The sequence below is a fragment of the Pseudochaenichthys georgianus genome, chromosome 16 (assembly GCF_902827115.2).
Source record: "Pseudochaenichthys georgianus chromosome 16, fPseGeo1.2, whole genome shotgun sequence".
NCBI lineage: Eukaryota > Metazoa > Chordata > Actinopteri > Perciformes > Channichthyidae > Pseudochaenichthys > Pseudochaenichthys georgianus.
Genome location: NC_047518.2, coordinates 26,080,018 through 26,095,563, shown reverse-complemented (window position 1 = coordinate 26,095,563; position 15,546 = coordinate 26,080,018). Strand labels below are relative to the sequence as shown.

At 40.5% G+C, this 15,546-nt stretch overlaps 1 protein-coding gene across 2 annotated transcripts; it reads right to left on the bottom strand.

The window, feature by feature from the left end:
* Positions 1-9: 9 nt before the first annotated feature.
* jazf1b (JAZF zinc finger 1b) lies at positions 10-13,313 on the bottom strand. 2 transcript variants are annotated; one of them, XM_034103036.2, is made up of 6 exons: positions 13,049-13,313; positions 4,644-4,716; positions 4,490-4,516; positions 3,749-3,945; positions 2,353-2,522; positions 10-1,798 (listed from the first exon to the last, which is right to left on the bottom strand). In XM_034103036.2, exons 1-6 carry the CDS (start codon positions 13,161-13,163, stop codon positions 1,622-1,624), a joined length of 759 nt encoding a protein of 252 aa, XP_033958927.1. In that variant the 5' UTR covers positions 13,164-13,313; the 3' UTR covers positions 10-1,621. The 2 variants fall into 2 exon arrangements, with proteins under 2 accessions (XP_033958927.1, XP_033958926.1); XM_034103035.2 differs by lacking the exon at positions 4,490-4,516 and having other exon boundaries at positions 13,049-13,311.
* Positions 13,314-15,546: the final 2,233 nt, after the last annotated feature.

Sequence of the window (15,546 nt, the reverse complement as noted above, 5' to 3'; positions counted from 1 at the left end):
AGTCTGTAGGCACACAGAGGGGTTTTTATTCTAAACGTAACAAAAGTTTACATGAAGCAGCTTTTTGAAGAAATACAGTACATCACCATCATCCAAACAACCTCTGGTGTTGCATTTTCATACACATATACTATTGTTTTGTTGTTTTTTTTAACTCCAGAACCATATGAAAATATAATTTAATGCACAACACATAATACATTCACTGTACACTATATCAAGACTTTCCTCCATACTGACAGTACAATACTGTCACGATTCTTAATTGGACCATGGTTCATTAACAATTAACATCAATGCAGTGAAGATGTTACCAAATGGCTCAAAGTTGATAAATCCATAAACTTTTGGCATCTAATGATCTGCGGATCATTATTTCTGGGATTCAATGGTGTTTTATATAATCTAGAGTAACGGACATATTATTATGGCACACAGTGGGAGCTGCATTTGTTTAACAGCCCCTCTTACAGCTGAATACATGGCTAACATCGGACCCAACCTTTTTCTATTCATGACTAAACAATCACTTGGCTTCATAAGACTTGGCGCCTCTGAACAGCACTGTGGGCTGAGCTTTCTGTAATGTCTGCATTCAGCTGGATTTGTCTGAACCGTCGAAAAAAACAAAAACATACAAAAGATCTGCACTGATTGGAATGGTTTACAATTCAAGGCAACGACTGTACATACAGAAATCTCACAATACTGAAAACACTGGAGGTTTGGTATACATCTTTCAATGCAGAACCTGCAAACCTCCGCTCTGAAGGCCTTGTGCCTCGTTTGGTAGCTACTGTACATATTAATACCAGAAACGAGACGTTGGCAACTCGTTACAAAAAGTGCTTCAATCCTTTACTGTAAAACTGTAAGGAAAACTGCTTTAGTCTTCAGGAAAGTGACCGGGAGAATATGGCAGCAACGACACACAGAGTTCCCATGATGCCACTGAACTGCACAAATACTATCAGAACCCCTGGGCAGGAAGGTGGAGCTGAAATGCTTGAAGACGTCACCTGAGATCATCCTTTGGTGCTACCACACGCGTGCTTGCAGTAAAACAGATGAAAAAAGGTATTTAATACTTGTGATATGAAAGGAAAAGTAACTAAGTCAAACAATGATTATAAACATTACATCTCATAGTAAGAAAAATGTTATACTGCACACATTCTGATTGTTTTCATTTGTCACATTTGTAGGTTCAAATGAGACGGAGGAAAGGTAATGGAGCCTCTTTTCTTTAAAACAACCATCCTAATATTTCCTCTGACTTCACACTGCCTTTAAAGCAGGAGGCCCAAGGCTGCTCGTGACTTAATGTGGCCTTTCTCTAGTCTACAACAAGCCCTCATCATCGACGAGCACCATATGTCGAAGTAAAATAGATAAATGATAGTCTAAATGTGCAAAATACAAAACCGTGAAGTACACAAAGATTCAACATTCAGAATAAAAGTTAAGGATAAATAATAACACATTTATACCATGCAATAAAAAATAGTGTCATAGCAAAGAAGGATATAAGGGAGAGAGAGGGGTGGAATGAGAGACAGCCATTGCTGGTGATCTTCAGACGGCCGGGAGGTGGCCTGAGGGAGAGTGCTGGTCGCTCTCTCTACTGCTGCATCTTGCGGATGATGTCAGTAGAGATGGGTGGGTGGAAGTTGATGGTGTGGTGGCGGAGACCCTGAGACGTTTTGTAGCTCTTCCCACACCGGCACTTGAAGGGTTTGCGCACCCTTATCTGGGTTCGGTGGCCGTTCTTGGCATGATACTTGATCCCATTCACATTCTGTAGGGAGCAAAGAACAGGACACTCAAACATCCATTTGGCTGAGTGACCCCACAAGTACTTCTACCACATAATCCTACTAATAAGAGGTCACACCTACAACTGAGCTTCCTACAACTATATCTTGCATTTATTTTTTAAATATCAGTTGCTTGCTGAGTAGGCTTTAGAGAGGAGAAATAAAATGTCTTGTTCTGCCCCTAAACAGATGCCTAAAACTGGCTGCTGCCTCCGACTTAGTCATCGCCCATAACTCTGTCATTCACGTCAGCAATTCAATTTTCTCAAGCTGCACATCATTTATCCCAACCACACAAACCAGATGTGGACGGAAAATCCTGTAAAAGTCCACATCACTGAAGTGGACTAGATGTATGTTGACATGCTGTAATGCTCAACTAAGAACTCTTTTTCCATTGTCAACAACGGGGAATCCATTTTGATTTTATATACACAAAACAATCTAGTTGTTTATTTGTAATATTCCTGGCCATGGGAAACAGGTGTAATCTACACAATGTGAATTCTAAGGAGAGATGCTGAGTGGATCGTACCTTGTATCTCTTTTTACAGCCTGGCACGGGGCATGCAAAAGGCTTCTCGTCTCCTCCGTTCATGCACATAGAACTGAGGATGGACTCGGAGCTGATGGCGCTTTCTGTGGTCCACGATTCATCACTGTCTGACTCCTCAAAATCGACATCCTCCTCATCACACTCGCTACCTGTGGGAGGGTGAAAGGCAGAAGGTCAAAGAGTAGCTGACTCAGGGCCTTGTGAGCAGACATGCGATCATACGCGCTGCTCTCCAGGAAGCTCTGATTGTATGCACATTTCTAAAGATGACTAATCTGTTGGAATAAAATCCTGGCCCTTTAGCCTCCAGGCTCACAAGTATGGACTGTCCTCAACATGTGCTTCGGGGCGATGTTCCCGTCATCCCTGCTTAATGGGCTACATTGCCCACTTTTTTGGAAAGACAGAAATATGCCAATTGTGGGAAAGAATGTATGTACATCATTAGGGTCTTGCGGTTTGAAATAGTTGTATTAATTAATTAAAGATGTTATACCAGAAGACAAACTAAATGACCACAAGAGCTATAAACAAATAAACACATTAAAGACTGTATACTTTATAAAATAAGTACATGGGTAAACATAATAAGGGAAATAACTGCAACTGTTTTCTGTTATATTGTATACACTGCAGAGAATTAGATGTATCAGCTGGACCATAAAAGCTGCCCCTATTCCCATAGCGTGAATGTGAGTTTAACTTAAAAAATGTAATAAGTTCTCCTGCTGATTCTCACTTGCAGGATAATCATTTATACAGTTTGAATAGTTCAGCACTGCATTGGAGTCACACGCCAAGTCAAATATTGAGATGCAACCAAGCAGGAGTGAAGAACTTTCTACAGACATGTCACAATTTATTATTAGTCAGCCGTTAAAGCCATTACTACTGACAATTGTCAAATGTATCATTTTTGCAGCAGATAGAGGTTAACACTCTATGTGATCTATGCCAGTATCTTGACTGTAGTTTAAGCTGTCACAGCTGCTTTTCTTTTCACCTCCCACGCTAAGTGAGACATCTGTTTCATCCTATCATATCCTTTTTTAAGTAAAAAGACAATGGAACCAGTCTTTGGTGAATTGTTTAACCCTGAAAAGGACATTGCACTGCCTCCATGCCCTCTTTCATAATGTAGAAGGGGGAGAGTGGTGTCTAAACCGGCAGAGGTTCAGATTTACTTCAGCAGGGTGGACGCTTGCCTTCACGGTGTCTTGAAACGGAACTCCTGGTTGAATGTCAGTCTCCTCTACTGCTACACCACCCTGCTGCTTGCTTAATGAACAATGCATAACATGTATTTCACTGCCAGCAGACACTACATTCTGGAGATCTAACTAGAGAGGTGAGTGTGTTAGCCATGGGTATGTACCTGTAGGTGTGCTGCTGCGGAAGGAAGAGGAAGGGGTGATGGGTGGGGTGACGGGAGGGGTGAGGTTTCCACTGGTGTGGCGAGGCGGAGTGGAAACACTGCTGCGAGACAGACTCCCTGTCAGAGACAGAGACAACTTGGGCTGCACCTTCTTCTTCAGGGTCTCGTGTTCCCGCCGCGCAGCATCTGTCATGAACCTGCCATTGTGGGATAAAGGACCAGTCAGAGTTGGAAATCTTTCTTATCAAAAGAAAGATTGCATCTCATTTCATGTATCATACACGACTGTGGGTCTGTCCTGATGTTTGCAAAGTTCTGCTATCGGAGGTTTGCTACTGTAGAACACGTGTAACGGAAAACATTTAATTGGCTCTATTCCAATCAAAAAACCTTACACCAGGGTTTATGATGGATAGTAAAGTCTTTGGTTAACGTGTATCATAAAAATGAAATGTTAACATAGGCGTTGTTAAAGCAAAAGTGGAATTAACAAATTAAACGATAACCACATCAAGATGTGTCTGTGAAGGCCGGGAGACAACTTCTTGTACCCTGGCTTGTTGCATAAGGCTTTAAGAACCACTGTTGATGCACCATATCAAAGATGACTGGGATCCACATGGAGCAATGAAAAACAGATACCAAATACTGAAGCAATTCATCCAAGCAATCTACCAGATGACATTTGAAATTGCTGCTAGCACCTCCTCTGAGCTCATATGATGCGGCAGTAATACTCACTGATGTAGAGGACTTTTGTTGATAAATCTTCATGGGGCCAAAGAGCAATAAAACCATATCATGTCAGGTTTCTAAATTAGATTTGCTTTTAGTTAAGATACTGCAAAAATAATTGGAAATTCAGCCGTTTTCTTTCTCAACAATAGTTCTTTACCTGTTGATGTAGCTGAGGGCAACATAAGTCGGCTGCTGCTGCTCCTGCTTCTCCAGAAGACGGGGGTCCGTGTCTGAGCAGGAGAGAGACAGAGGGGTTACATAGTGTCATATAAGGTAGTGTTGTGGATAGCATTGGCTTGTTCTTTGTTTGCATCTCCAACAACTAGAAGTTACCGGTGCAGTGGATCCCTCACTGGCTTCCAATCCTTAAAGTCTTTCAAGGGTTTGATAAAGTGTATTACCTTGCCTTGAATGTCCTTGCATTGCCAAGGTCCAAGGCAGATATAGGATATATTATATTGACTGGATTTGAAGGGTGCAATTCAATCCAGATTTGAGTTTGAATGTTAAAACTGGGTCGGTCAACGTTGAACAATATTATCAAAGTGGAAACATAATCATGGCAAACCTTTCGTGTTGATCAACCAAGAAACAGACACAAGCAATACTTCATATTGGATCACATTTTTTTTATAATATGTGATGAAGTACCAACAAGTCCTTCAATCAAAATCTCTGCCACAGCACCCTACCTACTAAAACATTGAACATTAAAAACGTTTTTACATTCAAGCATTGTACATACATCTGTGTTAAAAAAAATGTTTTTGTATCTTTTGAATGTTGCTGAAGTTGAGAGACTGGTTTCCAAAGTTCTGCTCTCTGATGGACAAACAGTAACAGACTGAGGCCAATCTGGGTGAGCTGTATGAGTATGTGTGCATGACCTGAGGAGCTGCTCAGCTGACTCGACAAATAAGGGCGTAATATGCCCAATATAAAAACGTGCATATAATCAAAATGCAGGATATTGTGCAATGTACATTTCAATTAGATTTTACATGATGTCATGCACCACTGTCTAGACTTCAGTTCCTGTATTTCTAATATCCTCTATTAGATGAACTAATTGCCCTCTGTGCTCTTTTTGCATGATGAAGCTACTTCACAGTTGGTTAAATGCATATTCCAGTCCGTCTGAAGCCATATTCTGCTACACTGTTGCACAAGTACCACCTCAAGTGCCTTTTTCTTTTGAATTACCATGGCACCTTTTTGAAAAGCTGCTCTGCAGACGCCACATTGCTCAAACATGACCGCACTTGACACGTACCGAGTTTTCCCATGCTGGGCTCCAGACATTCATCCTTCTCAGCAGTGCTAAATCTACAACAATAGCCAATCTCCACACCCTGAGGTGAAGCGGGCCTGACTTCAAACGCTCTCCCCGCTGCCGTCCATGTGGGAGAAGAGAGATGCCCCATAAAACAACAGTGTCTACCACTTACCAGCTGAGCCTCCCTGTCTGCCTCTGACAGAGCTCAGAAGGACTGCTACCCCCATGTGGTTACAACTATTGCTTGTTTCCATCCACAAGCTCATTTATACACAACAATTATACCTATGACTACAGTGCAATTTTAATAGAATACACATATTCAGTAAACCAAAAAAACAAAACATCCCAGTCCTAGTGATATCATTTGAAAATGACTATGGCATTGGCAATGATAGAAAACTTGTGGGAATAGTAATTGTCTTTGTTAAAGGAATATGCAACACCTCTGTGAGGCTGTAATACAACTCTGAGTCATTCTCAATTATTGGGCTTTTCCTCCTGTTTGTTTGTACGCCTGAACCCAAACACCCTAAAACAAATGTCCTTGTGCCAAAGAAAACTGATTAGACTTTGGTGGTGCTTTCCGATGGGATTTCACCATGAGATTAACTCTTCAATCAATCAATCAATCAATCAATCAATCAATCAATCAATCAATCAATCAATCAATGTGTATTTATATAGCCCAATATCACAAATGTTACATTTGTCTCAGTGGACTTCACAGTTTGTACAGAATATCAGTATGACAATACGACTACCAACTCTTAAGCTCGTTTTAAGGTGCTAAACGTATCAATGGTATCCAATGTTAATACCAATTAAAATTCAAATGCACCATCAATTAACAACTAATTTAAACATATTCAAAATTAGTTGTAAATGCATGTTCATAGTTTAGTTGTGATTTAATACCACACTTCCTGAAAACTAGGGGAAATCAAGATGTCGATGTTTTGTGTGTTCTTACATTTAGTTCTAATATGTTGCAATTTGGTCACTACGATTGTCCATTTTGGGTCTGGTTATCACTCCGAAATAGCTCTACAACTTCTCTTTTGGGTGGGCCTTAACGGAAAAATACCTACTCATCTAGAAGCCATAAAGCTAACACTTTTTTAAAGAATCCAAACATGATTTATAAATCGAAAGTACAGACACTCTCATGAACACATAACCATCTATAAAGGAAGCATCTGACTCGCACAGTAAAAACCACTGGCTTAATTCTATCATGAAGGTGAAAGTTGATGTTGACCAGAGAAACTAAACCAAAACCACATTTAAGTATAAATGAAAAACACACATTTTAGAGGTCTAACAAAAAATCTAAGACAACAAACTACTGTCAGTCTTACTGCGAAGTAGACATGGGCGATGAAAGGCGCAGGGCATCATGCACTCAGTGGTAACCGCCAAGCCTCTCGGTTAACGATGAAATAGTGGCACAGTTTTATGATACTGGCAGGTAGGCTCTAAGAACAGCTAAAAGCTCAGCGCCTGAGGCTCAGGAGGGTTCTCACAAGGCCTCAGTCGTAAGCAAGTGTTTCATTAGCAGTGGATTTATCCCCAATGAGAAGGACAGCACACCTCTCTCTACTCTCCAGCCAAAGTCATGGAAACAGAGAGGAAAAGACACACTCATAACGGGACAATTCCCCTGCCAAAAGCCGGAGGCAATGCGGAGACTATTCTGCGTTGGTATGTGTGTGCGTGAGTGCACAAAAAATCCCTCCTAAGATCCCTAATGAGACTCAAGCAGAGGAACAGCGTCCTGCTCAAACAGCAGTGAATCAATCTGTTCCCACACACTGTAAATCACGCACACCTCAGGTGGGGACTGGGGCGAGGGAGGCCTGCTGGGGCCGGCTTCCCCGCAGACTCTGCTATTCTTTTGGGGCCACCAGCAGTCAGGGAGAGGGATGAAGGCGCCTCAAGTGGAGATGAGGAGCCCTCTAATCAAACCACACAGGTGGTCCACCTTGGTGGGCGACTATTAGAAGCCTTCTGGGAAACTAAAAAAGGCATTTATTCACCACCGCTAATTCCAGAAGCAAACAATGAGTCCCTATAAGCCCAAGTGATGTTTATTTAAGAATGTAAAGTCAGGTGTGGGATAAAGAAGAAAAAGGAAGATAAGAGCAGATCTAAAAATGTATGGATAATTTATATCAAATAATCACTTTACCAATTAAAGATATTCTCATGCAAGGTCTACATGTCTGCAGAGTTATCTCTCGACAAAATACAAATGTAAATCTGTATACAATTTATGAAAGCTGCTGATTTGCTGCAGGTCAGAAAAAGAAACATTTAGGGAAACTAAACACAGTCTTGAAAGGCATTATGTTTTTAAATCAGAGTTGTTTGGTACCGGATGCATTTTCCTTGAAATGAAAACATATCGAATACATCAAACCTTTTTTGGCCTTAATGCAAAAGTGCAAACCAACCCTTTCTATGAAGCACTGACTATGTTAATGTATATGTGTAAGCATGTGTAATACTGTACAGAAAACATGATGCAATAACAGGGATCTCATTAGGGCCCCTATGACAGGAAACCCGGAGACCATCACACAACAAACCTTCCTCAGGCAACGGAGGAAGTGACGCCTGTAGCCCTCTCATAACGCCCTCCACGACCCTGGACCTTTCCCCCACACACCCCCCACCCACACACACACACCCCCCCCCCCCCCCCACACACACACACACCTAAAATTAATGATTCCCCTCACGTGACTGTGTAAACAGATGTAGGTCCCCATGTATAGTAATGCTAGGCCGGCCACACACACACACACACACACACACACACACACACACACACACACACACACACACACACACACACACACACACACACACACACACACACACACACACACACACACACACACACACACACACACACACACACACACACACACACACACACACACACACACACAAAACACACACACACACACACACACACACACACACACACACACACACACACACACACACACACACACACACACACACACACACACACACACACACACACACACACACACACCTGGTTCTCCCATGCACCCTCATGGCCAAATGCACTCTGGGGTAGAGCAGAGTGGTGAGCATTATGGTGACATGTTTATGGCGGCTGTGAGCAGCAGGGGACATAACCAGGAGTGGTGGCACAGGTAATTCATTACGATGTGACCTCTGAGGAGGAAATGAAACCGAGTCAAGCTCCATGTGTAAGCTGCCTTTGCGGGTTACTGAAGAAACCTGGGGAGGTTAAAATGATCTATTATCAATGTGTTTGGTTCGGACAGCAACTAAAACGTATTCCGTAAACTAGGTCATACATATAGAAAGACACAAAAACACATAGGTAAATATAAGGGGACATCTGTAAATAGACACACATTCATTGCAGAAATGTTACATTTGTGATATGCATTAAGATTGCATTTAATTATTATTTTATTTTTTGATTGATCCGCCAATTTTATTCTCAAATGATCGTGTAATGCACAAAAAAGGTCAACAGTTTTCTGTTTCTCAGAGCACAGGTAAAAAATCTGGTTTTCAACCAAAGAAATATCAAACTTATCCCTCTCTACACACCCATGTCGTGTGATGTCAACACAGACTGTACATCATGTTATATGAATAATGTTTTATTGAGTACAGGAGCCACTCATGTCGAGTCACCGCACAGGAACAGGAGCACTGGTGTCGGGGGATGGGGAAATGTAATTAGGCCCACCAGGTGCACAGATCAGGGAACTAGTTACTGCCTCCTAAATTTATTACTTCCGTGCAGATTTTTGGGGGTGCATACCAACATCTACTAAATGAGCCTCCAGTGAGAATTGGCCACAAACAGACTCATTGTTACTAAGCCTGGACACTGCAGGCCATCAGTGCACCATGCCTCAGCATTACACACACTCACAGGTTTAAATAACATGATCGCTATTTGCTTCTGGTCCACAGGGGCCTGGTCGCTCAGTGACAAGGTAAACATCTCACTGGCTCAGGTTTTTAAAGAACACCAGACTATTTAGGAGATCTTTCAAGCTTAACACGACTTAGTCTTGGTAATCAAATGTTTTAGTTTAGTTTATTTGTATATAGTGCCGTGGACAGGCCCCATTAATCAACTGTCACACAAAACAGTAAATAGGGCAGCTTTAGCCAACATTGCTAATTTCCAGCTGTTGTCCCCAGCCAGATGATAATAGACACCCTTAAAATCAAAATGTTCTTCTCGAATTAGGGTTCATTAGCTCTCCTAAAGTTAGCTCAATGCGTTCACAGAGGTCTAAGTGGACCATCCAATACAATGTTATCAACTTGAATCTGCTGGTTGACAAACACCACATCCACATTATAACTGACGTGGGATAGAAACTTTTCTATATTTGTATTGATATTTGTTTTATGACATTCAAAATACATAATATATTTTTCATATAGCTTCATGTGTTTTAGTGTTAGTCTTATTAACCACAAGGGGCTAATACACTGTGAATCGTCAGCTATGAAAAATGATGTCTATCGGCTTTCTATTTCAAAGTTACTGTAATAATATCCTTCAAGGAAAGTGATGTATATGGGCACCAAACTATGCTAAAATGATTGAAATACAATATATTCATGTATAGGTATTCTTAAAATGATAACTTCCTTATACATTAACAAGTGTGTGCTGTGTGCTCTGCATGTGACCATTGGAGAGGGTTTCATCCCTCCAATTCTATCCATCTAAAAGTTAAAGCAAAGTATGTTTTGGCCTATTATATCCCTTTTACTGTACAGACCGTGCATCTAAAAAAGACAAACCCTCAACCAACAGCAGAGCAACGCCACCTCTTGTTCACAGACCTGAACAGCAGGCCAGCTAAAGAAAATGGGGACAAGAATGTGTGCTTGTTTTCCAGGCGCCTAATTATAAAGCAGAATGTGCTTTAAGCAGCAGCAGGCCACCAGATGAGGAGGAAGACAGGCCAAATCAGGCACTCTCTGTAATTATGCTTCACAGGCACTTGGCACAACGCACAAGACTTCGCACTTCTCAGAGTGGGCACAGGCCAGTGGACAAAGGAGGGGGGCAGCAAGGTTTTTTCCACTCTGAGCCAACTAATTGCCTCGTTATTCCCCAATAAGTCATTTGGAGTTTGTTTTTTTCTAAGGCTAACACCTTGGACACATGCACAGCTCACAATCAGAGGGCAGAGGATATTAAAGCCAGTCAAGCAACAAACAAGAACAACATAGACAGCTGGGCCTTGTCAGCTTCAATAATAAGAGTCTGAACTATTGGATTAGGAAACAGATGTAGGAACTTTAAGAGTGTCAAACTGTGACACGGGGAATTCACTTTGTAGACTATAGGCTTAGTTAACAAAAATGATATGAAAATGTACTGTTCTTAATACAATGCAAAATGTATGTAAGATTAAACATAATTAATTTGTAGTTTCTGACCTGTGATACACAAGGTCAGTTTTTATGTTATATCTATGTGAAACTTAAATTAAGTTAGCCTATCATAAACTCAATACCATATTTCTATTTTTACATAATAGTAAGTTAGTAAATAAAAGCCACATTTTTACAGTAAAGTGCTTTGAAAAACACATACATTTGTTCACAGGTAATTTTCTTTTTCAATAAAATGAACATGACATTTACAAACAAGTAAGTGATGCTCAAATGAAATGGTTACCAAATGGAATTGCTCATCAAATGTCATATGAATAACAAAATAGATGTCTAAAATTTCAGAAATCAGATTTGTTTTATCATAAGTACAGTAGCTGAGGGAAATGTATATTGTATAGCTTGACCATAATGACTTCCCAATCTCAACACAAAGGAAGTTACTGTTATTGTTTTTGCCCCACATGATCAAGAGGTGGCGCTGTTGATCGAGGTGGGACCATACAGTCTACTGGTGGGACATGATGGCAGTAAGGGAGATACTGTTGGGAGGCTATTTAGGGTGCATTGATAGTAAGCTAGGTGTGATGGTGTAATGACTGAGCCAGTGCAGGTGCACTGCAGATCAGCCATGTCATGTGGGACTGGAAATAATTGAAATACAATTAAATATAAAGTAGTAGTAGTAAAATAAATACAAAAGTAATCAAATATAATTGGCTACAACATATGATGAAGCAAAGTACAAATATATACTTAGTCAGGCATAAAGGCAACACAGTCTCTAACGAACTGCTCCAAAAGTGCGTGCAATAATTTATCAAAGTCTAACTTTAAAGGTACTTTTTTGTAACTTTTAAGATGGTCAGATTGAGTGTGGCGTAAATAATTTAAACCCACAGTGGGACAACAGCTTAAAAAAACATCAACTAAAAATGAATCTTACAAGTTGTTTCACAGAAGGTTGTACTGTAATGGCGCTGGTAACTTGTAGATTTGTGATGATCTTAGATGACAAATCTTTAACACATGTGCATGACTCATAACACGTCTACTTTATTAAGTGGATCGAAAGGCTAAACAAGACTGAAAGCTATTTTCTTTTCAAAAGGCAAAGAGTATTATGTTTTGCCCCCCATCAACTGACATATTTGGGTAAAGGTGCCAGGACAGGATATAGATTTAACCATGTATGTATGTATGTATGTATGTATGTATGTATGTATGTATGTATGTATGTATGTGCGTGCGTGCGTGTATGTATGTATGTATGTATGTATGTATGTATGTATGTATGTATGTATGTATGTATGTATATAATGAGACACTTATTATTAATAGTATAAATATGGGTCAACAACATAAACATGACCCTAGAGTCTAGACTAAACTCCACCATTAACCTGATATGTAGTGCATCCTTACTTGCAGACAGTATTAAACTGCACTATATTGTGAGGCGGATTGAAACGAGCGGATAAGTAGTGAGGGTATCTTCATTGGCTGCTGCAGGCTGCAAGTTAACTCGCGACGCTTCCGAGCTCCGCGCGCCGGCCTTGCGCTGCAATAATGTTGCACGACGAGCCGACGGAGCGTAAAGAAAGTGTCTTCCTGTCGGTGTGTCTGCTGGTGTTGCAGCTGTTTCATCAGTGATACAGAATTGATACATACCTGTAGTCGGTGAACATTAAGAGTTATATCTACACGTACACATCAACAGCCACCACACCTAGCAACAGTGTTGTCAGGACGCAGGAAGTGACTTGCTAGCTCGCTAACTTAGCCACCTCTGCTAGCTGCAAAGCTCGGCCATTGCTGGCTGCGGCGCTCAGTACTTCTCTTACCGATGTGGTTATCCTCGATGTGCACGATGAGCTCGGCCAGAGAGTCAAAGTGAAGTCCACAGCCCCCGAACCTGCAAGCGTTGGAAAAGAAAGAGGCAGCGGCGATGCCTGTCATGGTCGCTACTGCATTGGAAATGGGGGCAGCAGCAGCAGAGCAGCGGGGGGAGACAGCAGGCGGACAGCGGTGTGAACAGCTGGAGCGGCGGGGCGGCGCGGTGACTTCTCCGGGCTGCGTCAAACCAGCTGGGGAGAGACACCCAGACCGGAAGTAAAGCGTCTGACTTTCAGTAGAAAAGCAGAAAGTAATAGAGTATTACAATGGATACATACTTGAACTAATTGTGAATGTATAGAACTGATTGGTATTTATCTTTAAGTTACCAAATCAAAATATCCCTGCTACTAATAAAAAAATGAATAGCTACAGGTTAATACCAAAGTATTTTTTTCTAAAATTCTTATTTTTAATGATAGTGTATGGTAGCCTAAGTACCGGTGCGCAATTCCCAAAGCACTGATCCAGTAAAACTAAGTACCCTTGGATTACTGGATGGGCCTACCATGCACAGGAATGGAGCCTGGAAGTGGCAGGGCCTCCCTGCTCTTCACCTGCAAAATGTCCTTTTAAAGAGACACCTTCTGACCCCGGAAAATAGCCAGTGACCACAAACAAACATAACACTACTACAAAGAAACTCCAAAGACACACAACAATACTACACAATGGGGGCAAAATGACCACAAAGAGACACAACATGACCGTTAAGACACAAAATGAACTTGGACAAAACTTCAAAAAGATGCTTAACAACTACAAAGACTAAAATAATAGCCTACAATAGTCAACAAATAAACTAACTCATTAATCAATACCAAAATCACTACCTAAATACTGCTAGTTAGTAATACTATGAATTACATGTAGAATATTGTTATTTAATGACAATGTACAGTTTTTGAAAATGTTAAATTATTGTTTTTCCGCTCAGGGCGTAATATCAAAATTAATGGATCAACTTTTCTGCTTTAAGTGTTTGTGTTGATTTGAATCCCATCTAAATCTGGATTTGTGGCCACTAAGCGCCCCAAAATCAAAGAATTAAGAGATTAGCATGAAGATATACAGTGGCATTGATCACACACTGGAGCAACACGTAGCTGAAAAACATCTCATGGCCACAATGTGGCAGTGTTGCTCAGTAGATAAATATCAGTTGTGCTTGCTCTTTCTGTATTTACATGTTGCTAAATACAAGTTAAAGTACACATTATACATTTCAAATAGAATTTCTGTCCGATGTTATTTATACATAGGTTTGATACCATAACGGTCACTTGATGCATCATGTGCTGCAAGGTCATTTTGATTATTTTAGAGGCAAACTATACATTTTGATGTATAAGATGCTATCACCCCTATAACAAATGAACAATTTCTGATTTTGATTTATAATGGATTGTGTGATGCATGGAATCAATTTAAGTTTTTTCTTTTGTTTTCTGTTTTCAGTGGAAGGGATGGAGTGATGCAATTGGTTGCAAGACAAAGACGGATGACTGCACAATGTACACGTAAGACGTAAGAATATATGACAAGTGAAATAGATGTGCCTTTTCTGCATTTATTAGGTGTGCAGTAACTTTTAGTTCTGTTCTGTTGATGGTGTAGTGGGTCTACATTGAGCCCAACCCGACAAGGCGAGGAAGCGATGGTGAAAATATTTTTGCAGTTTTGCTTGACAACACTGAGGCATTACATCACACACAGCCTCTCGTTTAAGGAAGCTGACAGCAATAGTTTAACATGTTGGCATTTGCCACCCTCAGTTATTTATTGATGATTGTTCTTGACGAGCATAGCTGCAACTAATCATTACTCTTTAATTTGTTTCAGGCCATAAACATAGATACAGTAATATATGGGTTTGTGACTTTCTTCAGTAGAGATTTACTGAATAGGTTGTTTATCCTCAATTTGAAAGTACATGCAGGAAAAGTCACAAATCACAGCTGCTGGTAAGTGATTAAACCCTGTTGCCCTATGTGACCTACACAACAAGTTTGAGATAACCAACACGGTCATTTTGTTCTCTGTTAGATAGTTACATGCACTCCCACATATAGTAAGGAGGCAGTAGAGAGAGGCACCCAAATTCCTCTGGCTTCTGTAAATCAGCATCTAGCAGAGATGTAGTCCAACAGGTCATTTCATTTGAAATAGCACAGTTTATAATATATAATTAAATTGTATTGAAAGATGGCAGGAACAGTTTTTCCAGCTCCACACCATGTTTATTTATGAATGGTATTAATTAAACAGAACGTTTTTTCAAATAAACCCAACAGCTATGTTGTGTTATAAATCATAAGAATCCCATCTTTGTAAATGAAAGGTAGTTTTCAAACCCAGCCAGAGAACATTTATAAATGCTTTTACCTATGACTTTAATAATCCAGTATGAACACATACAGAAGCCACATTCAGATGTCAGAAGGAA

Coding starts and splice junctions, on each gene's coding strand:
- jazf1b (XM_034103036.2), bottom strand. CDS start 13,163: ATGACAGGCATCGCCGCTGCCTCTTTCTTTTCCAACGCTTGCAGGTTC. Junction 4,517..4,643: donor GCCCTCAGCTACATCAACAG/GTAAAGAACTAT, acceptor GGCCCCATGAAG/ATTTATCAACAAAAGTCCTC. Junction 3,946..4,489: donor AACAAAAGTCCTCTACATCA/GTGAGTATTACT, acceptor CCACAATGGCAG/GTTCATGACAGATGCTGCGC.